The sequence below is a fragment of the Lynx canadensis genome, chromosome B4, assembly GCF_007474595.2.
Source record: "Lynx canadensis isolate LIC74 chromosome B4, mLynCan4.pri.v2, whole genome shotgun sequence".
In the NCBI taxonomy this organism is placed as follows: Eukaryota; Metazoa; Chordata; class Mammalia; order Carnivora; family Felidae; genus Lynx; species Lynx canadensis.
The window spans coordinates 78615215-78638037 of NC_044309.1; the positions used below are offsets into that span (position 1 = coordinate 78615215).

Below are 22823 nucleotides of genomic sequence, written 5' to 3' on the forward strand. Positions count from 1 at the left end.
AAGATTTTTACGAGCCTCAACAATGCTATAAACAATACACACCTAGCTCCCAGGATGGCTCTCAAAATTGCTGCGAGTGCAACATCGCCTGTGTGGCAATCATTTTATCAGACCAAATCTCTCTTCAAGTGCTTGTGACTTTGAGAAAATAGGACCCTGCATCTGCCTCCTGGTGTTTCTTGGGAGGATTTCATCACCTCCTGTCACAAAGATATGTATGTTCCCATTCTCGCCTTGCCCATGTAAGCTGCTAAGCACACTGTCCCCTCAGGCCCGGCAAGTGCAATGCCCCACTCTTGAATCGGAGGAAGAATTCTCTGGCCTGCTTCTGAGCTTGCTCTCTAGAGCCCAGGGCTCAGCGAGTCATATCTCCGGGCACAGAACAAAAGCTTTAATAAGTGAAAAAGTAAAAGAACATGTTTTCGTTAAATGGAAGCTTTACAAATGTGTGTGTTAATATTAAAGGAAGAGACACTAGCAGAGAACAGGATGGATGGGTAGGTGTTCTGGAAGGACCAGAGGGAAAGACAGGTTCTTCTAAGTTTACCAGTTGTTCCTTTTCCTCAAAGACAGGCCAAGACAGGAGACAGAGACACCAGCAAAAGAAAACTGGTGGAAACAGAGGGCATGACTACGCTCTCTCTGGACAAAGAGGTCTGTGGTCCACATAAGTGTGGGTAATGTGATATCACCTTGAAGTATTTTTTTATTCAGCTCTTGAGCTGAATTGGGACTTACATAGGGTCAGTGAATACAATAGAAATGGGGCTAACTCAGCTTTCTAGGATATGCAAATGCCAGCGGGAAAGGCCTACAGAGCAGGGGGGTAAGAGGTCCAACCTACTTTGTACATTTTGCAAAGCAAAAGGGTGAACATGAGGCTTCACAGGGGCTTCGAGCCTCACAGCAGATGGTATGGACAGATGAATATAGACTTAGCAGGGAAGACAGGATGCAAGTCTGAAAAGCCTGACCCGAGAAGATAAAATGGTTTCTGGACAATACTAGCGGTAATAGCAACAATAATAATAATAGCTAAGATGTATCGAAACTTGACATGTACCAGACGCTGTTCTACATACTCCTTTTCACAAATCTGAGATAGAGGCTATTAGGTTACCCCTTTTTAAAACAAGAAAACTGAGGCAACAAAGCTCGAGTTTACAGGGATGGTGAGTGGCATGGCTGGGATTTGAACAGAGGATGCTGAGTTATAACGTGTGAGGTCCTAACCAGCGACCTGCATGAGAGCACAGCACTGAATGCGGGGTGTGCTGTCCACGATGTGTAAAGCCAGACGACGTAAGCAGCCAGGTGCCGCAGAGAGGTCCAAAGGCAGGAAGCTTTGAATTGTATCCCTTTAAATCCTTGGTCCCAGACATGTGCAGGTGCCTGGAAAAGGTTTCTTCAACTCACTCTGAGAAGGGGAGATGGCAGGCACGGAGTTCAGGGGGCAGATTTGCTTCCATCGGGTCCAATAGTGTCTAAATTGCATGGCGACTGGCCGGGAAGCCCCAGGGGCCCTTCTGGAGAGTACCGCTTGGTAGATACTAATGGACAGAAGTGGCGTTGAGATCCAGAAAGACCTGAACCCCACATAGGCTTTCCTGCTGAGACTTCTTAGAAGCCGGGCCTGCTCCCCACACCTGTACATGAACGCAGAACTGAAGAGTCCATGGGAAACCAATGCTAACAGCTGGCTCTGAGCAGCTCGCCTATGTGTGGGGGCTCCACTGGGGGATACAAGGCACACGAGAGAAGGGCGACCAGTGACGATCATCCCACCCTGTCACTCTGTGCTCCTGAAGCATCATAGCCCTGGTCAACCCTCCTTGGTCCAGGCTTCACCGCTGAGCCCCGCCCCTCCTCTTCTCCCAGGGTTTTTGTACACGCCCTCCTCCAGAAGTACCCCTCACCCCTCCACTGATCCCCCTCTCACCCCCTCGCCTTCGTAACACAGTTGTCCAGGACCCTGTCCTAACAGTAACATCTTTGGGCTGCTAAGCCAGCCATCTCTTGGGAGATGAGTAATTCAGATCTTGTTCCTAGCAAGGAATAATGGGACCTGGGACGGTCTTGGCATGGTAATGACTGTTGCCTAATCATCTTCTGACAGGCAATCAAAATGCTTTTAGTTCAGCATACTCCCTTGTGAGACCTGTCGCTCTGCACAATTGATTCCTTCTAGCAGTTTGGAGGGGTGTGCATATGGGTACGCACACATGTGTGTGTACATGTGTGTTTATTATCTCACCTCTGCCAGCCAACAACAGCTCTCTCAGGGACGCAGGCTTCTATCCCCAAACTGAGAAACTGACAGAAAAAGCAAAGAGGTGGACAGTCGGACAGTTGGTGGACCATTTACAGAGCTGCAAAACTTACTATAGCTGCTACCATGAGGAGGGAAGGTCACCCGGAAAAGAAGAAACAAGGAAGCATAAAAATCGCCTTCGGCTGACATGTACGCACTTGGCCTGACCGAGAGCCTGCACGAACACTCCCCACGCAGGACCCCTGAGAACTAAGGAATCAAACTGTTTCAACCCGTTTTACAAAATGGAAAACTGAGGCCCAGGGAGATTAGGTGGCTTGCTTAGACCTTCCAGCTAGGAAAACACACATCTGAAACACACATATGGTTTCAGTTCAAGTATTCTTGTAAACTGGAGAGGAGAATCAAGGACAGGCAAGTGGAACTGGTTCCAGTACATGAGAGTGCAGAATAATCACAGAATATTCCCATCTGCAGGGACTCAAAGACCACACCTATCCAAAGATCACACACATCCCATCAATGCTGGATAGCCGTTAGACACCGTCTAACCTGCCGACCGAACCAGTGAGAAGACAGACGCAGAGAAGTAAAAAAAAAAAAAAAAAAAAAAATGTGTCCAAGAATCTTCCAGTTTCTGAATCAAACTCCTATTCTGTGCCCCCTGCTCACTTTTGAGGGATCCCAGTGGGGCCAGCCATCCGAACTCATACTTCCCTGTGAGGGCCCCAGGACTGTGGTGAGGATGCGGGGTGGGGGACACAGGCATGAGCCACACACCCTTCTTCCTGGCTTCCTCGCATGTCCTGCATTTGTAAAGGCATCATGAAAGAGAGAGGCACTAACATCCCCAGGCACCGACTACGTGCCAGGAGCCATCTCTCATCCAAACATCTCCGAAGTCCACACGGTGGTGAGGTCTATTTCTGTTAAAAGATGTGCTCCCAGCTGGTAACTGGCAAGCCGAGCCTCTCAAACTGCAAGAATGTGCCTGCCTTCACCCCAAAGGCCTCCTCTTGTCAAGGGACTGCCCCTGTCGCCTACAGCTTTTTTGCCACCCACTCATCCAGCCTGACACCTTGACCTTTCTGCTCTCATGCTTTGCCCTACTATTCAACCCCCTTCCCTTTTCCTGTATTCCTTTCCATCTTCCCAGCCCACTCATACTCTTCTCTCCCTGACAGGCCTTCTAGTTGCCTTGGTGACTCACTTCAAACTTCTACTCCTCATCAAGCTCTGGGGCACTCAAGATCTCAATCCCTGCGCATTTGGACCTGAATCTGGATTTGGTCCCTCAGGCCTCGAGCAACCTCAGTTGCTGCCAGATTCAAGTGCATATTCACATGTGTGTGAGTGTGTGTGTGTGTGTGTGTGTGTGTGTGTGTGTTTTCCAGTCCCTCAATTGCTCTGTAAGCCCTTTGAAAGCAAAACTAAGTCTTCTGTGTCTTTGGGTGCTCTCCTAGTACCTTCACTTTCCACAGCCTCTCACACCTGCACCTGAGGGGTACCCCCATCAATGCTGGATAGCAGAGCGCCAGAGCACCTCCTGTCCCAACGACCCCCCCACACACACACACACACTGGAACTGATCACTGAGGTGAAGCTGTCACAGGCAGGCCGTGGGCACGGGCAGGCGTGGTGAGGTTTTGAGAACTTTTTGCGGGATGGGACTGAGCAAAACAGCTGGAGAGAGACGTGCAGAGACAAGCCACCCAAGCCTGTGGGACTCCACCAGGGACATAAGAGAAGGTAATTCAAGGAGAGTGGGGAAAGCTGAAGCCTGGGGGGCATAAAAGAGAATCACCCACAATGGGGAGGCAGGTGAGATGTGGAAAGCCCGCAGCCAGCAGGGGAGGGGCCAAGGCTTTTTATGCAGGAGGGAGAGGTGCCCCACTGGGACAGCCTGTCAGAAAATAGCAGGGAAGGAGGCCCCCAGCAGCTTGCTGGCAGTGCTGGAGCAGAGTAGAGGCCAGGAAGGAGGAAGCCAAAGATGAGTGTGGAGGACAGGGGAGGTGGAGGTTGTCTGAGCCATGGAGTCATCCAGAGGCCCACTCGTGACTGCAGATGTCTAGCCGTGTGACTCTGGGAAGGTCACTTACCCTCTCTGAGCCTGAGTTTCCTTGTCTAAAACAGGGACTGCATCTGCCTTAAAGGGAAACTGAAATGGAGTTGATGCTATCTAGAGGGGACAGGAGGGATTCTGTCTCACCCTTGCCTATGGAAGAACCTAGAAGATGATATAACAATCAGGAGAAGCTTTGGAACAGGCCCCTGTTTGATTGGAAACTGAAAAGACCTGGAAAGGCAGCCTAAGTTCCTGCGATGAGGTCATCTTGTGGGCGAAAGCCTTGCGGGGGAGGTGGGTGCAGTCCATAAATCTAGAACAGGGAAGCTGGGGCCCCATCACATACAGGAGGGAGTGCTGAGTGCACCTGCAGCTGAAGGGGCTAGACTAGACTGGGGATTACTGTCATTGCAGAATACCTGCTCTGCAGGGTGGGGACAGTTCCCAAGGCTTAGCACACTGGGACAGGTGTCCCCACAAGCCCTTCAGGCCCAGCACTGGGATGTTCAGAACCAATCCTCCCATGCTCAAGCACCTCCCCACATGCCGAGTTCCCAGCTCAGCCTTCAACAGAGTGTTGATCAACCCAAAGACACACAGTTTCCTGGACTGATCAGAAAGCTGATAAAACCAGGGCAGCAAGTCCAACCTAAGAATGGGAGTTACGAGCTTAAAGAGGGACTATCGGAGCACATGGCTCAGAAGTTGAAGAAGCACCCTGGGCCAAAGGTCCAGTAATTGATGGTGAAGAAACCTTCTCAACAGACTTCCTTACATCAAGGACTTTCCTAGCCCAGAAACATACACATTGTCCAAGGTCAGACACGGTTAGGATTTTACTGAGCCAAAGGTTGCTCCTGCTGTCACCGTGTTCCTAGATGAAAATTGATGTAGATGAGAAGCTGGCGGAATTAAATTTAGATTCCCAGAGTGCCCTGCCCTGCCCCAGCCTCTCAGAGGGAGGAGCAGCTGGCAACTTCTCCCAGGGAGTTACCTCCAGCCCTCCTCCGTGCTCCCTCCCACCCGCCCCTCTGTTGCTTGATGGATGGGCCTGCTTGACTCTCCCTGTGAATATCAGCCCTGTGGTAATAGCACTGACCACAAGCAGGGATGGAATGCTTCCTGGTCTCTGGAAGGACCACAGGTGTTCTCCCCACACCCTCCCCCGGGGCCAGTGAGAATCACATGTATGCATGTATACTGCATGTGACAGCATTTTGTACACGGTAGAGGGCCACAGAATTACTCTTTGTTGTCACTGGGGTGAATTAAAGTGACAGGCATTTATTTGCTCCTGATGGGATTTCATTGTCTCGAACAGGAGTATCGTTTATACCAGGAAGCCTCTTCCAGAGGCTGGAATATCATATCCAGGCCTCTCCTTGGAGTCTGAGATCCTCCTCGGCTAACTCCGCTCTCCTTGCCCTACCTTTCTCATGCCCCTGCCCTGCAAAATCTCTGTTCCAATATTCTAGGATTTAGGCACAGGCTTCCCTCCTTCTGTTCCCCAGTTCTCCATGATTGAGAAGGTCAAGGCTTCTGAAGAGAAAAAGCAGGGCGGTGTTTTCTGGGACAATCGCGATTCCTGCCCATAAGGGGAAGGATGGGTAAGATGACTTCTGATCGGCCTTGCCCTTGTGGTTTTTTTCTCCAGAGCCAACTTGGATTCCCTAAGAACATCTTATGCATATGCACGATCCCAGGGATAATCAAATCCACACCCTGGAATAGGTCTGATGGCGTCAGAAAACTCAGGTTCATTTTGCAATCCTTGGCCCTCAGACCCTCGGCCTCTCCGTGACTTTGACCCTTCCTTGGCATCTGACCCTAATTTTTCCAAATATAAAATAGAGAGTAAAATTCCTGTTTTCTCAGGCTCCATCCTGTGAACTCTTAAGACAGCAAAGAGATGAATCACTGCCCTACACATATTCCCACACACCCTACACTCCCTCCCTTTACCTCCTGCCAGGGGGTTCGCCAACCTCTGCTCGAAATGTGCCAATGCCTCGTGTGACTCCCGTCTCAGGATCAATCAAAAGCTGCTACTTATACTGACCTGAATCTGCTGTGGCTCCCATCTGCCCATCTGGGTATCAGCTGGGCAACCTTTCTTTGCCAAGGAAGCACTTCAGACCTATGCATTTAGCTGTCACATCCCCCCTCCAATCCAAACACTTCCAGGATGTCTCATGGTCAGATTTCTGATTGCCCCCCACCTCCATCCTGGCCACTGTCCTCTGCACGGACTCCTACTTAGTAATGTCCTCAGAGTGGTCTGCTACAGAAGAGCCAAAGCAGACTCAGTACCCTACTATCTTCCTGGTCCCCATGCCTGTCCCCAGTGGCCACCAACCGCTGTTGGCTCACGTGCTGTCACTGTCAGCTGAACACTCTAAATCATGTTTATACCCACTGCCATTTTCTGTCTTCCCATCCTTGTCCCATACTCCAGTTTTTTACTTTAAGAATGACACGGTTTCTGTGTGCACCCTCTCTCTTTGCCTTTGGGCAGCCCGTCTACCCACCTTTCCTTTCCCAGCCCCAGCCCAGTCCGATCCCAGTGGCCGAGGTGAGACAGAAACTTCTCAGAGAGAAGGTAGGCGTGTGCATGGGAACAGGCTGTCTTATCAATATGGGCTGCAGTCATATGTGAATGAATCCCATATCCAATTACCATTTGTATTCCCTCAGGGAGTGAGAAAGTAGGTCACATCTTTTAGGTGACTCCTTTACACAGGCTCAGAAATATCACGTAGGATAAGATGATGGCTAACCCTGTTGTATTCTTGAATTTCTGCATCTGTGTGCCCCCAGGGGCATCACCTAAAGACACCCTGCCAGGACCCCTACAGGGTTAATGGACTCAGTCTCTTGTCTCCCCAGCTCATTTGTCCTGTCCCCCTCACTCACACATTCACTCCACTCTCTCTTATCTTTGCATCTCCAGCAGGCTACTTGCCTGTCTGAGTTCCAGTCCACATCTACTTCCACTCTGTTCCCCAGTCCTGTTCCTCTTGCCAGCCCTCTAGGAGGGCCAAGCTTTGGGGCCACGCTTCCCTTCCCCAGCATTGGCACCTGCTGCAGGTACCACTGTGCCTACAATGGAGTGTCTGCCTGTGTCCACAGGATAGGCCTTGTTTCCACCCCCAGGCTACAAGGTCCACAGGGACACTTCCTTTGAATTTCTCCTCCCTCTGGACGTTCCCCTCCCCTTATAATCTATCATTTGGGTTGTGAGTGCCTTAAGATTCAGAAATGTGTTCATTCCACATTGCATTCCCCGTGCCTAGACCACTGCCCACACACAGTAGGAGCTACATAAAGTCTTGCTGAACAGATGTGTGACTGACTTTGGAATGATTGGCTGCTTTCAGGACTAATAAGATTATGTCTGCAAGGTTTTTTTAGGCCATGTATGACTCATGCAATAAAAAAGAATAAAAATAATAAACCTTACTTCCCAAATACGAATAATTTCAGAGGCCTACAGAAATTTAAAAGGAAATAACTCATCCCTGACCAAACAGCAGTTTGAGATCACAGAAAATTTTATTGTAGAAACACCAAAAATGTCAAGCCCTTCAAGGTACAAGCTTCAACCAGGAAATGATAAAGTCAGAGCACTCCCCAAGGGACCCACGCTGAGCCCATCAGATGCCCCAAGAGAATCATGGACTTGGAGGTTGTATTAGGACACTCAACAAACAAGTGCAGGTGACTCCAGAAGTAAAGCCACCTTCCCCCTCTCAAGGCCCACTAGGTGGCCGATAGTTTCCCCTTCCTGTCCCCTGCGGCACATTTCAAGCATCAGATTCTCACAAAGTGCTCAGTCACAGAGAACAGGAGGCAGAAGGGACTTTGGGACCCGGGAGAGGGCACTAAGCTTCCTTATAAATAACAGGCAGCTTCCAAACTGGTTCAGGACTGAACCCTCCCAAGACCCATGTCTGACCCTCAAACTCTCCAGGGCCTGGACACAGCCTCCTAGACAATTCTCAGGAGGGCCATTATGGAGCAGAGTTGAGGGAGGGCCAGGCTCCCAAAGAATGGAGCTTTCAGAAGGGCAAGACAGGACAGAACTGGGTTGTTGTCCATCGACTCCTCCATTTAAGGATCATTAGTCCTTCCCAGGGACAAGGACGAATGCCCTCTGAAATACTCCCACCTTGGGCTGTTCACCCAGAAGATAATGCTTCTTAAGACAGAGATTCAGAATCAAGATCAGACATCACTTGCAGGCATCTGATGAGGACCGCAAACCCACACTCTCCAGGGATGGAGAAAATGAAAGTATGAGGCTAACAGACCAACAGGCAGTAATGGGCCCCAGACACAGAGGTTCCCCTTGCCAAGCTACTCGCCCGGAGGCCTCATTCTGTGGGTCCCCTAAGGGGTGGATTATTGCTCTCAGAGCAGCCCAGGTGCAGGAAAGGGAGCCTGGGAGTGAATACCTGGGGTCCTTGACATTAACTCTCTATTATCCGCTTCGTAGATACACTTCGAGGCTTTTTTTCCTCCATCTCTAAACTGGGGCCCTTGGGTGTCCCCAGGGGCAGGAGCAGGGCCAGCTAAGTGGAGTCTGAGTTGAGTGTGCCTGGCTGTGACTCTGCCGCCTGCCAGCCAGCACTCTCCGAAGATAGATCTGCTATTGGGGGTGACCCACTATCCACCTGCTTCCCCAGCTAGAGTGGAACGAACGTATTGGCAAAACTGCTGCGACCCCTAAGAAAAAGGTGAGAGGGGTTCAGGAAGGGCGTGGGGGGAGGGGATAGGCGAGAGCCCTGCCGCTGCGGGGCGTGTGAGCCTTCCCTCTACTCCAGGATTCGCCTGTGGGAGGTGTTGGTGGAGGTTTGGATGATCTGCACGCGGGAGGAGCCCCCGCCGCCTCTGCCTCCGTACTTGCTGCTGCCCCTGCTGCTTCCTCCATAGCTCCCGCTGCTGCCGCCCGAATAACCACCTCCACCGCCCCCTCGGGAGCCCCCGCTGTAGCCGCTGCCTCTGAGGGAGCTGCCGCCACTGTAGCCACCGCCGTAAGCTCCAGAGCCTCGGCCACCGCCGCCTCCGCCGCCGCTGACGGTAGTCTGGCTGCTCTGCACCGCTGTGGGGAGAGGGCAGCCCAAAGGAACAGGGGTCAGAAGGACTGGGGCTGGGCGTGGGGGAGGGGGCTACCTGCGGGCACCAGCCTGCACCGCCCGCACCGCCCTGGGACATCCGTAATTGCTGGCAGCATCTGACTTGCAAAACGATACATCGGATGAAAGGCTTCCCGTTTTTTCAAGTATCCCTCCCAGGACAGAGTGACGTCCGGACCCGTTTTCATCATCACTATACCTTAAAGGGTTCCAAGCGGCTACGGATGATTGTATCATAAAAATTGAAATGAATAAGGGCTAGAACCGTAACCGCTTATTTCAGCGAAGTTCCCCAGGCCCTGCAGCTTGTCTGCTCACTCCCGCGGCGCAGAACCCGAAACCACAAGGCTGAAACCTCACCAGTGCCTGCAGCTCAGCCCTCCGGGGCCCTCCCCCCACCCGGCTCCACCCGGCCCTCCGGGGCCTGGGCTCTGCTACTCACAGATGCTGACGTGGCTCTGCAGCTCCCCTGACATCCTGCAAAACCAAAGCACAAACATCAGCCAGAACCCCGAAGCCCGACGGAAGGCGGGTCACAGCCCGCAGACATCAGGAGCAGAGACACCCACGCGAAGTGACAGCTGTCCCCAGGCTTTGGGGAAAGGTGGGCGCGCAGGCCCAGGCGGTCGGGAGTATGGGGCGGGGGGGGGGGGGGAGAAGGGGGGGGTTTAAGCAGTTTCTTGGAGGCATTTCACATTGGCTGCAATGGCTTAGATTGGGGTAGAGGGGCATTCTGCTTGGAGGCAGGGGAATGATGGCAATGACCCTGCCGACTCACACATCCTCTGCTTCTGACTTGAATGTTTCTGCTCGGCCCAGGGTTCCGGTCTTCCCAGAGAAGCTGGGGTCTTCCTCCCACTGCTCCAGGGGTGCAGCCCGCACTTGTCCCCAGAAGCATGGCCCACCTGCTCTCCTCGCCCTCCAGCAGCTTCCGGTAGGTGGCGATCTCCACATCCAGGGACAGCTTGGCCCCCAGCAGCGCCTGGTAGTCCCGTAGCAGCCGGGCCAGCTCCTCCTTGGCCTGCTGCAGGGCGGCCTCCATGCCTTGGAGCTTCTGCTGCGCGTCCTGAAGGGCCTGCTCTCCTCTCTCCTCGGCATCCGAAATGGCCACGTGCATCTGGTCGATCTGCTCAGGAGACGACGGTCACCAGGGCTGGGGTTGAAGTTTCAGGAGCCCCTTCTGCCAGGGCCTTGTGGGAGGCAGCAGGCACGTCTGCTCAGCCTGCCCTGAGCCTCCTTCTCACCTGCTTCTTGATGTTGCTGATCTCTGCTTGCAGCCGCTGGATGGTTCGGTTCAGCTCAGCAATCTCCATCTTGCTGCTCTTCAGCTCGTCTCCGTGCCTGCCCGCGGAGATCTGGAGCTCCTGGTACTGAGGGTCAGGGGCAGTGTCATAGTCAGCCAGGAGGCCCTCCAAGACGGCGTGAATCTGCCTTCCCAGACCCTGCCCCAAACTACTCTCCCCAGGACAGTTCCCAGAGTACGCCCCCACCCCCGCCTGCCACCAGAGGGGTGATACCCCCATACACCCACTCCTGTGCTATAGCTCCCTCACCTGAGCTGTGACGTCTCACACACACACACACACACACACACACACACAATCTTGTTCAAGCCGCCCTCCTTCTCACCAGTCTCTGGGCCAGACTCACATCCCGCACAGATAAATCTGCTCCTGGATACACTTTTTCACCCCCTTTCCCCTCGCCTAAGCCTTACCATTGGCCCTTCCCCACACTGGGACCCCTTCCCTTTTGCCAACACATCATATTCCTCCTACCCTTTTCCAGGATGATTTCCCTAGCAGCCAGGACCCCATTACCTCAGAGGCCCTCAGCATGTTCCTTGTTTATTCCCATTCTCCTCCCTATCTCATTTCTGTGTCTCCGTGGCCCCATCAGTAGGAACCCACAGGCAGGGCTCTGGAGGAAGCAAGGGGGAGGGTAGGCACAGGGGACTCTCTGAATTCCGATGCTGTCACTGTTGACCATCTCCCTCCCCAGTCTGGTGCTGACATGTGTGCCACTCAGAACTACTTGTCTGCAAGACAGTGGGTCACAGGCCCACCAGGATTGGAGTCAAGAAGGCAGATCTCAAGTGCCAGGAGTTTAAAAATGTAGCGAGTGGCCTTTGACCCTTAACTACAATCTTCATCCTCCAAAAAGGTCTGTATTAAGGAAGTGATCAAAGATGTGCCCAAAGACGTGGCCACAAAGATGTTTATTTGATGAGGGCATATTCTTACCACGGAATACCACGCTGCTATTAAAAATGATGTAGAATATTTAATGACACAGAACGGAATTCATAAATAATAAGTGAAAGAGAAAAGTGCAAAACTATAGGTTAGAAGATGTCATTATGGGGGCACCTGAGTGGCTCAGTTGGTTAAGCGTCCAACTCTTGATTTTGGCTCATGATCGTGAGATTGGGTCCTACATCAGGCTCTGTGCTGAGCCTGGGAGCCTGCTTAAGATTCTCTCTCCTTTACTCTCAAAAAAAAAAAGAGAGAGGCACCTGGGTGGCTCAGTCGGTTAAGCGTCCAACTTCAGCTCAAGTCACAATCTTGTGGTCTGTGAGTTCAAGCCCCTCATCAGGCTCTGTGTTGACAGCCCTGAGCCTGGAGCCTGCTTTGGATTCTGTGTCTCCCTCTCTCTCTGCCCCTCCCCCACTTGTGCGTGTGTGTGCGCTTTCTCTCTCTCTCTCTCTCAAAAATAAATAAATGTTAAAGAAAATCTTTTTGAAGATATCATTATGAAAAAATAAGAATAAAAACATTACAGTGCTTTAGGGCATGAGTTTGTAGACAGGACACCTACATTTACACTCTGCCTTCGCCACTTACCACCCATCAGACCCAAGGGAAAGTAGGAGATCTCAGACTCTATTATCTTCAAACTAGGGATAATCAAATCCTTACCTCACAGGGTTGTTGTAAGGAGTAAATGAAATTGTATATATGTGTATAAAATGTATATAGATACATATACATATGCATCTATTACCTCCGAAGTAAGAGAAAGACGATACAAGTTCAGGGGGATATGTTTGGTTTGAGTTCCAAGTCTGGGGGGAGGGAAGCAGCATGCTCACCTTGGTCTGGTACAGCGCCTCGGCCTCGTCCTTGCTCTTCTGTGCGATCAGCTCATACTGGGCCCGCACTGCGTCAATGATGCTGTCCAGATCCAGGGAGCGGTTGTTGTCCATAGACAAGATGACATTGGTGTCACTGATGTGTGTCTGCATCTGGGACAGCTCCTGCGAGGCATGGACCACAGGCTGACTCTTTCCACTCTCCTCCCAGGGCCTCAGTTTCCCTCTACTGTCCCCTCAAGCCTCTCTGGGGAAGCCAGAAGCCTGGGCCAGATGGGAGTCTTGGGGAAAGCTCTGTGAATGGTTGTGCACTGAGAGGTGACTTAACTAAAGGTAATGGTCCCCAGACCTAGCCCTGGGGAAAAGAAAGGAGCCTAAACTCAGAGCCCCTGTAGGCACCGCCTGCCCATCCTCCCTCTCCTGTGCCCTCTCTCCCACCTAACTCGGCTTGGCTGCCATCTTGGATTGGGCCCTCTGATGGGCAGACTTGCTCCCTAAAAACTACATGAGCTCTCAGAGGCAGTAGAAAGGACTCCACTTGTGTAACCCACTCACTCACTTGGGAGCCTGGGCTCTACCAGCAACCAGCTGAGTCACTGAGCTAGAGATTGAGTCTCTTGGCCCCTCAGCCCTCTCATCTGCCGAATGGAGAGACCCAAGACAGGGCAGGCATCCACAACTTAGCCATGAGCCACCACTGGGCCAGAGGTGGCAGGAGCATATTATCCCTCACCCCTGCAGGTGTTGTCTTTGTTCCTTTTAGGATCCACACTGTCCTCTCCTACAGAATTCCCAGTAGCCCTGTTGGCTTCCCAGCACTGATGCTTTCTGGCCGACTTTGCCCCTGTATGTCCCAGGTATTAACCTCATTTCCGGGTAGAATCAAGGGCTGCTCCATTTCCTCTCTCGGGACTCTCCCTGCCTCCCACCTCCAGCACCCCCACCCAGGAATCTAAGCACTGGGGCTTGGGAGGCTAACTCCCATCGCACAGAGTTGAGGTGACTGGGGAGAGGAATCCCTAAGTGGGTCATGTTGGATTTCAGGCCTCCCCCTCTAACAGCCCACACCCCCTGTGAGATGTGAGGAAAGAAAAGGCTTTCTCGTGAGGACTGAACTCACCATCTCAAATAAATATTTCAGGAAATTGACCTCCCCAAACAGAGCATCCGCCTTGGACTGTAGGTCCACCTTGCCCATGTAAGCAGCATCCACGTCCTGAACAGCAAGCAAAGATAGTCTGACTTTATTGCCCAGGTGTTGCCTGCCACCAGCTCACTGGGTGACCCAGACAAGTGGCAAAGCATCTCTGGGTTCATTTCCTTGCCTGCAAATTTCCACACCTCGCTCCAGTGAGGGATCTGCAAAAACCCTGGCTTCCTGGCCAGAAGGAAATGTGCCACCAAGGCCCTCATCCTAGCCAGCCACACACAGCACCCCAGGCCCTCCTCAGGTCCCAAGGCTGCACGTAACTGGCACTCAAAAGGGGTCAGTTGATTGAACCTCACTTTCAGGACTGTGGACAGATAAACACTCAAAGAGGCCTCAAGATTCCTACCAACATCACTTTGCAGACTTAAGCCTTTAGTGCAAAGGCTTGGCATTCAGGCCACACCCTCAACGAGCTGTCTGCAGTGGTCACCCTGTCCACCCCTTGGTCACACAGCATCCCACAAGATTTCTTCACTCTGCTCAGCCCCCGGGGCCCACAACCCCCCCCCCCTTGGACCACTCCCATCCCTCACCTTCTTCAAGACGACAAAGTCATTCTCAGTACTGGTCCTCCGGTTGATTTCTTCCTCATATCTGTGGGGGGAGGTAAGAACCATAGACAGTCTGCAGAGGCTGACCTTGACTCCTTGAGATTTCTCCTCACCGCAGGAGGCTTGGAATTTCCCAAACTTTTACTGTCCTGGACTTAGGCTCGCCCCTCTGGGGCCTGCCACTCTCACTGACAAGCAGCCAGAGCCAGCTCCTGGCCTTCCAGGTCAATGAAAAGAACAACAACCCAACGTGGAAAGTGCAGAGCCACACAGAACACTCCCAGAAGTTCAGTTTCTCTTTTGTAAATTTGTCACACTCACTCATTTTTTTTTGCAGTGGAGAACATAAATATGTTTACTAAATTATTTTAAAGAGAAAAACTATCACCTACATTTTTGCCCCCTCCCCACACACACACCTTGAGGCTGAGTTTTATCTTTCCCTTTTTGAGTCACACACACTCTTGACTCTCTGATCGGCATGCCAAGATGATGTCAAGAGTAGCACCCCGCACCCCGAGCATGGGGAGGGCGAGGACACTGTGCTGTCTGCATGACACAGAAGCCGCTGATCTGGAATCAGACACGTCCCCACCGTTACGATGAATAATAGCTAGTGCTTATATGTGCAGACGCAGTCTAGGAATTTGTTAAGCATAATGTCATCTACACAAGTGGTTCTCAAAGTGTGGTCCCCAGTCCACCAGCACCAGCATCACGTGGGAGCACACTAGAAACGCAAACACCCAGCCGCATTCCAGCCTCCTCAACCAGCCTGCCACACACCAGAGTCGGAGAGCCCAGACGCACCTGTCACGGCAACCCAACAGGAAGAGGGCTTACCATCCCTACTTTACGAAGGGGAAAACTAAAGGCTTAGAAAGACAGGCTTGTAAGCAGCTCAGAAAGGGCAAACCCACTGGAACTTGGCTCCTCGGGGTCCAGCACCACGAGGAGAGTCTGCCCCTCCTCACCCAACACAATTGAGAGCTGCCTGGCAGGACCATCCTACCAGAGCTGCCATAAGCAAGATGGTGCCCTCTGTACCTGAGGACCCCGGTCCACCCCTCGCACATGAACACCAATGTTAAGGACGTCTTGCCCCTGAACCAGTTCCCTGCCATGCTTCTCCCTGACCCCCTCGGCCTGCCTGGGGTCTCACTTGCTCTTGTAGTCCTCCACGATGTCCTGCATACTCCTGATTTCTGAGTTCTGGCGCATCTGCTCGGCATTGAGAAAATCCACCTGCCTCTGTAGCTCGCCGATGTAGCTCTCCAAGACGGGCTCCAGGTTATTGGTCCGAGTAGAGGTGTTCACCTGTTGCAGCAGCTCCCATTTGGTTTGTAGCACCTGATTCTGCTGCTCCAGGAATCGCACCTAAGAGCAAGAGACGTCCAAGTTCACACCAGGCAGAAGCACCCCCACGGGTAGGAAGATGGGCAACCGCACAGCGTATCCGGGGCTCGGAGAATCAAGACGGCCCCTCTAGAGAAAGGCAAGGAGCTCACACAAGTTGTCTCAGCTGGAAACACCCCCGTGGGAAATGCCAGCCGCCTGGCCTAGTTTGCTCCACAGCGGCTCTGCCGGGAGGCGGAGAAATCAGTCGGACACGGGGTCTCAGCCCTGTGCTCAGTATTGTGGGGACTGAAAGGAAACAGTCTCATGGGCCCTTGAGGAATCTCCCCATCAAACAGAGCTGTAGCATCCTCTCCCCCCACGCACACGGTACCTCGGGAGCACACCAGCAAAAGAAACCGTGCCACCCAACCTGCACGGGCTGCAGGGAATACCAGGCAGTTTTAATGGGATTTAATCATTTGAAAAATCACTGAGAGCTGTTGTGATTTTTTCCCAGTCCCCCCCCCCCACCCCCGCCTGCCACACAAACCCTCCTGGGTTGTGTCCCATCAGCACAGATGAAACTTAGCATCATGCTAAGCTGAACTTGCTGGAAAAAGCATACCCCCTTGGCCTGTCATGGCCCTGTCCCTCCTGCTCGTGACACTCCAGCCACAGGGACCTCTCACTGCCTCCGGCAGCCCAGCTCTCCCCAACTCTTTGCCTGGCTAACTCCCATGTACCCTTCTGAACTCAATGAAGGTAGCATCTCCCTGGGGTCTTGCCTTCATAGCCCACCCTTCCTTCCCCTTAGCATCCATCGTGATTTGTCATCACCTGGTGCTGTTTGAGCACATCCCTCCCCTGCTGGGGGGAGCCTCAGGAAGGCAGGCCCATGTCCGCCTTAATATCCTGTGGACACAAGGCAATCAGACCCATGAATACACAGTACCCAACACAGGGAAGACAGCTCATAAGTGTCATGGACTAATGAAATGCTAAGGAATTTGGAATTACCTCTGAGTGTGGACAGCTGTCTCTCTGAATAGAATGGAAACTCCTGGAAGGCAGGGACATTGTTTTGTTTATAATTGAATCTCCAACACCCAGAAGAGTCCCTGGCACATAATTACTCAAAAAAATACAGGTTGAAATACAAGTCAGCCATTCAGGTGTCAGGCTTGGGCCCTCCCAGAGTGGAAATGGAGACAAAGTCTGTTGTGGAATCAATGACAAGGAAAGGGGACCTCGGGAAGGAAAGGAGTGAGGTCCATCTCTTCCCATGGGAATACCATCCTGGCTTTGTTCATCTGAGCTTGAATCCTCTATGCCAGGGTGGACAGTCTATACTCAGAGTCATGTGAACTATATAGTGTGTCAAATGGCCTGAGGCGCAATGGAGAAAAGTAACACGGGGATGTTGGATAAGGATGCTAGTACGAAGGGGCTACTTCATAAAGGGAGATCAGGGGCCCCAGGTGGCTAGGTTGGTTGGGTGTCCGACTCTTGATTTCAGCTCAGGTCATGATCTCATAGTCATGAGATCAAGCCCCACCCTGAATGTAGTTCTGCTTGAGATTCTCTCTCTCCCTCTCTCTCTCTCTCTGCCCCTCCCCCACTCACACTGGTGTTCTCTCTCTCCCTCTCTCTCAAAATAAACAAATTAACATTAAAAAAGGGGGTGGGGGGGGGGATCAGGGAAACCTCGCTAAGATAGTGGCATCTGAGAAAAGACCTGACAGAGATGAGGGAGGAGGCCAGACCACTCTCGGGAAGCAAGAGTTCAAAGCAGAAGGAATGGTGAGAGCAAAGGCCCTGAGGCAGGCTTGCGGTGCTGGAGGATGCAAAAATGAAATCGTGTGCTGGAAAGCAAGAGAGAAACAGGAAAGGAGGCAGGGAGAGAGCGTAGGGTCACTGCAGACAAGGAGTGTGTACCCTGGGGAGCAAAGCTCCAGCCCTCATTCTGTTCACTAACACTTGCAGCTTGACTCCTGTTCCACCCAGTGGTGGCAATGTTGCCTAATTCTCACAAATGCAAGCCAGGGGTTAGCAGCAGCTGTGGGTTGGAGGGCCAGGCCACATAGGGCCTTGTAGGAGCTTGGTTTTTATTCCAAATGAGACAAACATCCAGTGGAGGATTCAAACAGAGAAGTGATGTGATGGGGTTTTTTTAATGTTTATTGTTTTTTTGAGAAAGAGAGAGAAAGAGTGCGAGCAGGGGAGGGGCAGAGAGAGAGGGAGACAGAGGATCTGAAGTGGGCTCCATGCTGTCAACAGGAAGCCCGATGCGGGGCTCATACCCACGAACTGTGAGACCATGACCTGAGCTGAAGTCAGATGCTTAACCCGCTGAGCCACCCAGGTGACCCATGATGTGATGTTTTTAAAAGATGGCTCTCCTGTGGTTCTGAGAATGGGCCAAATAGGATTAAGGGTGAGAGCAAAAAAGACCAGATCAGAAACTAGAGTCAGAATCCACTGCAGTAGAATCCTTCTCCCTTTCAGCCAAGCCAGAGCCCTCCTGGATGAGGGCTCTTTCCTCATGGTCATGACAAGCCATCCCCGTAAGGAAGGACAGGTTGCCACGGTCTCCTGCAACTTGGCCTCTGCCCACAGCCTCATGCCATAAAATGAAACAAATGTCATCTTAGTGGCAGGAACCACAATCAAATGAGTCCTAGGGTATCAGTTGCCAATAGCCCATGGCCATTTCATTGACCTCCAGCCCTCTGTCTCCCTGCTCCTCCTTTGTCCTAGTCTTGATCTCCAGTGGTGTCTCCTTCACCTGTTGCTTCCTTGCTCCAGCCAAGCCCTCCCAGTCCCTGCCCATGCCTGAGGTGTGGTGCTATGCAGTCAAATTTCCCGTCCACGGTGATCAGAAGTAGCCAGAAGCACTTTGCTCTGTTGAACTCCTGTGTGGCCATCTTTGGGCCTCACCTCTCTTACCCTTCTTCCCTCAGCTCACACACTCCATCCTGTCCCCAGCATTTGCCCAGATATCAGAGGCTGGGCGTACAGCACAATGGTAGACTTTGGCCATGATTACTCTACATTCAGACCACAGGTCAGGCTCTGGCCTCAACACTGAATTCCTCTGGGACTAAGGGAAAGTCACTGAGCATCCAGGGGCCTTTGTGCCCTAGGGTTCTTCCCACTACATCCCCAGGAGCAAAGAACGTTCTGAGGGAGCCTCCAGTGGCTGCTGTGCCTCCACCTGTGGACACAAGGAAATGCTGGAGGAAGATCTTCACCATAGACCTTCTACCAGCTTCTGCTTGCTGCTTTGGGTCTGGACTAGCTCCACTCTGAGGTTTAATTAGGGAACTAGGGAGAGGAACTTCAATGGCTCCATCTGGCTCATTCTTGGCCTTAGATGAGCTAAAACAAGGAACTCTGACAGAATCCTACTTAGTATGCTATCACTTTAATCCCCAGTGATACCCCCTCCCCAGGGCATTCACCTAGGCTGTGAATGGCTCCTTGAGGACAGGACCCATGTTCTAGTCACCCTGTAGCACCTGGCACTGTATCTGACATATAGTAGAGGTTTAGTAAATGTTTGTGGGATGAATGGATGAATCGGTGAGTGGGTGGATGGATGGATGGATGCATGGACGGATGAGCAGGTGGATGGAAAGTGAATAACGATGAACAACACTGAAGTTACTATACCACGTATTTTGTCTGTGGGTATTTTCACACTTCTTACCTGCTTTCCCATCAAAAGGAAAAAATAAAAATAAATTGCTTCAATAAGTCAAACTGAGGCCTAGTGAGGTAAATGCTTTCCTTTCTTAAGGTCTCAGCACATATACTTCTGGAAGTGATTGTCACCACCGAACTGAGACAGCACAAGGTGGTAAGAGGCGACAGGGCACAAGGCCCTCTCAGTTACTTGATCAGGGACCGGAGACCCGCCTGCCCCTGAGGTACTCACCTTGTCGATGAAGGAGGCAAACTTGTTGTTGAGGGCCATGATCTGCTCCCGCTCCCGGGTCTTGACTTTCTGAATTTCAGGGTCCACCTCCAAGTGAAGTGGCTGCAGGAGGCTCTGGTTAATAGTCACCTCTTGGATGCCCCCTGGGGGACAGGAAGGACCAAAGCCCCCAAGCCCAAAACTGCTACCCCCAAAAGCACCTCCTCCATAGCCACCACCTCCAAAGCCACCACCCCCAAAGCTTCTGCCCCCTCCAAGTCCCCCTCCCACTCCCCCACCCTGGCAGAAACCACTGGCACTTCTCCCCACTAGGCTAATGGAGATGCTTTTGCTGCCTCCCAGATTGTAGAGGCTCCTAGAACCAAACCCCCTGGCGTGGCCCCCATACCCTCCACCACCACACCTGCCTCGGGCCTGACACACAGACCCCACAGCCCGACTCCCACCACCAGAGCCCGCGGAAGAGCTAATGTTGTAAAACCGCCTGCTCCTGGAGCTAAATGCTGACCGAGAGCTAAATTGGCGGCTCATGGTTACTAGAGCATCAAGAGAAGCAACCAGAAGAGAAGGCCCAGCTGGAAGGAGGCAGAGACCCAGGAGGGAAGGAGCTATGACCTCCTTTGACAAGCCATCTGGCTCAGTCCCTATATATATGTGCATTGGCTGGGCTGGGCACCTTGCGAGTCCTGGGAGGGGAATATTTATGTTTAGTTTGCCTGCCAACAACATCTGTTTAAAACCTCACACCTATGAGTTGCAGAAATTGCACTGTAGATAAACTTGCCTGAATTGATCATTTATCATTCATCTCTTGCCATTTTGAGATCAGAGTGCAAAATAATCTCTCAGGATCGAGTTGCTGGAAACTCCTATACACTTTCCCCCCAAATCAGTAGCTGATATCTTCCTAAGAAACTCCCACCATTGAGCTGTTTGTCTTAGGGTGTGACCAGGAGATCTGGGACAAAGCAAGGGGTTGTCTAGCTGCCTTGCAACCACAGCGGGGACAAGGGTGGAGACATCTGCTCCCATAGCATTACCCTGGTTGGGATGAAAGAGTTGTTCTGACCTCCCTTCACCCTGCTTCTGCTCCCCACTGTTATCACCACCGTGCACACCCCAAATTTTAATCACATGAAAACATGGTACTGTGGTCATTGAGTGTAAGTGAAAGCCGGGGCACTCTGCCCAAGGCTGTTCACATCTTGCTGGGTGTGTCGTGTGCTGCTCTATGGGTCTCAGTCTCCTCCACCACAAAGCAGATGAGGTCCTGTAGTGCTCAAGGTATATGTGGTTGCAGATGCTGTCCGCACCTACCAGAACCTAACCTGCTCTTCTAGACCAAAAGGCAAACCATCCTGAAATCTCTCTATTTTTTTATTTCCAACGTATTGCAGACCAATGCTTTGGTAAAATAAAATAAAAATAAATTTCCCCTCAAGAGAGATTTTTTTTGGAGCGCCTGGATGGCTCAGTCGGTTAAGCATCTGACTCTTGATTTCAGCTCAGGTCATTTCACGGCTCGTGAGATCGAGCCCCATGTCAGGCTCTGTGCTGACAGTGAGGAACCTGCTTGGGATTCTGACTCTCCCTCTCTCTTTCCCTGCCCCTCCCCCACTCAAAATACACAAACATTTTTTTAAAAGGAGATTTTTTAAAAGATATACAAAATACCATTTCTTAGGGGCGCCTGGGTGGCTCAGTCGGTTGAGCGTCCGACTTCGGCTCAGGTCATGATCTCGCAGTCCATGGGTTCGAGCCCCGCATCGGGCTCTGTGCTGACAGCTCAGAGCCTGGAGCCTGTTTCACATTCTGTGTGTCTCCCTCTTTCTCTGACCCTCCCCTGTTCATGCTCTCTCTCTGTCTCAAAAATAAATAAATGTTAAAAAAAAATTTAAAAAAAAAAGATATACAAAATACAAGCCCAATTTTTCTTTTTTGAGAGAGAGAAAGAGAGAGAGAGAGAGAGAGTGTGTGTGTGTGTGTGTGTGTGTGCAAGCCGGGGGAAGGGGCAGAAGGAAAGGGAGAGAGAGAATCCCAAGCAGGCTCCTCACCCCACCCATCAAGGGGCTTGGTCCCACAATGACAAGACCATGATGACCTGAGCTGAAATCAAGAGTCGGATGCTCAACTGACTGAACCACCCAGGCATGCCACAAGCCCCAATTTTTATTTTTGGAATCAATAGACATAAAATTGTTCTACTGTTAAAAGGGGGGAGGGGCGCCTGGGTGGCGCAGTCGGTTAAGCGTCCGACTTCAGCCAGGTCACGATCTCACGGTCTGTGAGTTCGAGCCCCGCGTCAGGCTCTGGGCTGATGGCTCGGAGCCTGGAGCCTGTTTCCGATTCTGTGTCTCCCTCTCTCTCTGCCCCTCCCCCGTTCATGCTCTGTCTCTGTCTGTCCCAAAAAAAAAAAAAAAAAAAAAAAAAAAAAAAAAAAGGGGGGGGAAAATGTACGTTCCTAAGTGGTTATTCTCAAATTCTGTATTTATCTCTTCTCAAAGCAGTAACAAAGTGCCCGTGGCCCAGCACTGGTGTATGGCCCCATATTCTGTAAAGCACTACCAGCCGACACAGAGTACAGCTCATACAACAAGCATTAGCATCAGCCGCCAAAAATGTGTACTTGCCCTCTGGACACAGATGGTGGCTTTAGTAATAATAATAATAATAATAATAATAATAAATGTGGGGGAAATAACCCAGAAAAACAGCTAACTGGTAACTTATCATCATGGACACAGTGTTGCAGATTGTTGGGAAAGCTTATGATATGATGTTAAGTGAAGAAAGCTAATACACATGCTATGAACTCACAGAAATTAAAAATGCACAGAAGGCAGACTTAAAAAGCAGAAAAAAAGGGAATCAATTTATTAAGGATTGTGGGAGGATTTTTTTCCCTCCTATTTCAAATGTCCTTTTCTTCCGTATTTAAGCAAAAAGTAAACATTTTTGCAAAAGATGGGGCTGAGGGGCGCCTGGGTGGCTCAGTCTGTTAAGCGTCCGACTTCGGCTCAGGTCAAGATCTCGAGGTTCATGAGTTCAAGCCCCACGTCGGGCTCTGTGCTGACAGCTCGGAGCCTGGAGCCTACTTCAGATTCTGTGTCTCCCTCTCTCTCTGCCTCTCCCCCACTTGCACTCTGTCTCTCTTTCTCAAAAATAAATAATTTTTTTTTTAATTTTTAAGCAGGAGCTGAGATGACAGCTGCCAACAGCTACA

The 22823-nt window shown here is 51.4% G+C and overlaps 1 protein-coding gene across 2 annotated transcripts; it reads right to left on the reverse strand.

Annotated features, from left to right (window-relative positions):
* Positions 1-7880: 7880 nt before the first annotated feature.
* Positions 7881-20131, reverse strand: LOC115519022 (keratin, type II cytoskeletal 1b-like). Of its 2 annotated transcripts, XM_030322686.2 has the most exons (10): positions 19601-20131; positions 15488-15702; positions 14308-14368; positions 13685-13780; positions 12565-12729; positions 10718-10843; positions 10379-10599; positions 9916-9950; positions 9401-9439; positions 7881-9337 (listed from the first exon to the last, which is right to left on the reverse strand). In XM_030322686.2, the coding sequence occupies exons 1-10, from the start codon at positions 20129-20131 to the stop codon at positions 9153-9155; spliced, it is 1674 nt and encodes a 557-aa protein (XP_030178546.1). In that variant the 3' UTR covers positions 7881-9152. The 2 variants fall into 2 exon arrangements, with proteins under 2 accessions (XP_030178546.1, XP_030178545.1); XM_030322685.2 differs by having other exon boundaries at positions 7881-9439.
* Positions 20132-22823: the final 2692 nt, after the last annotated feature.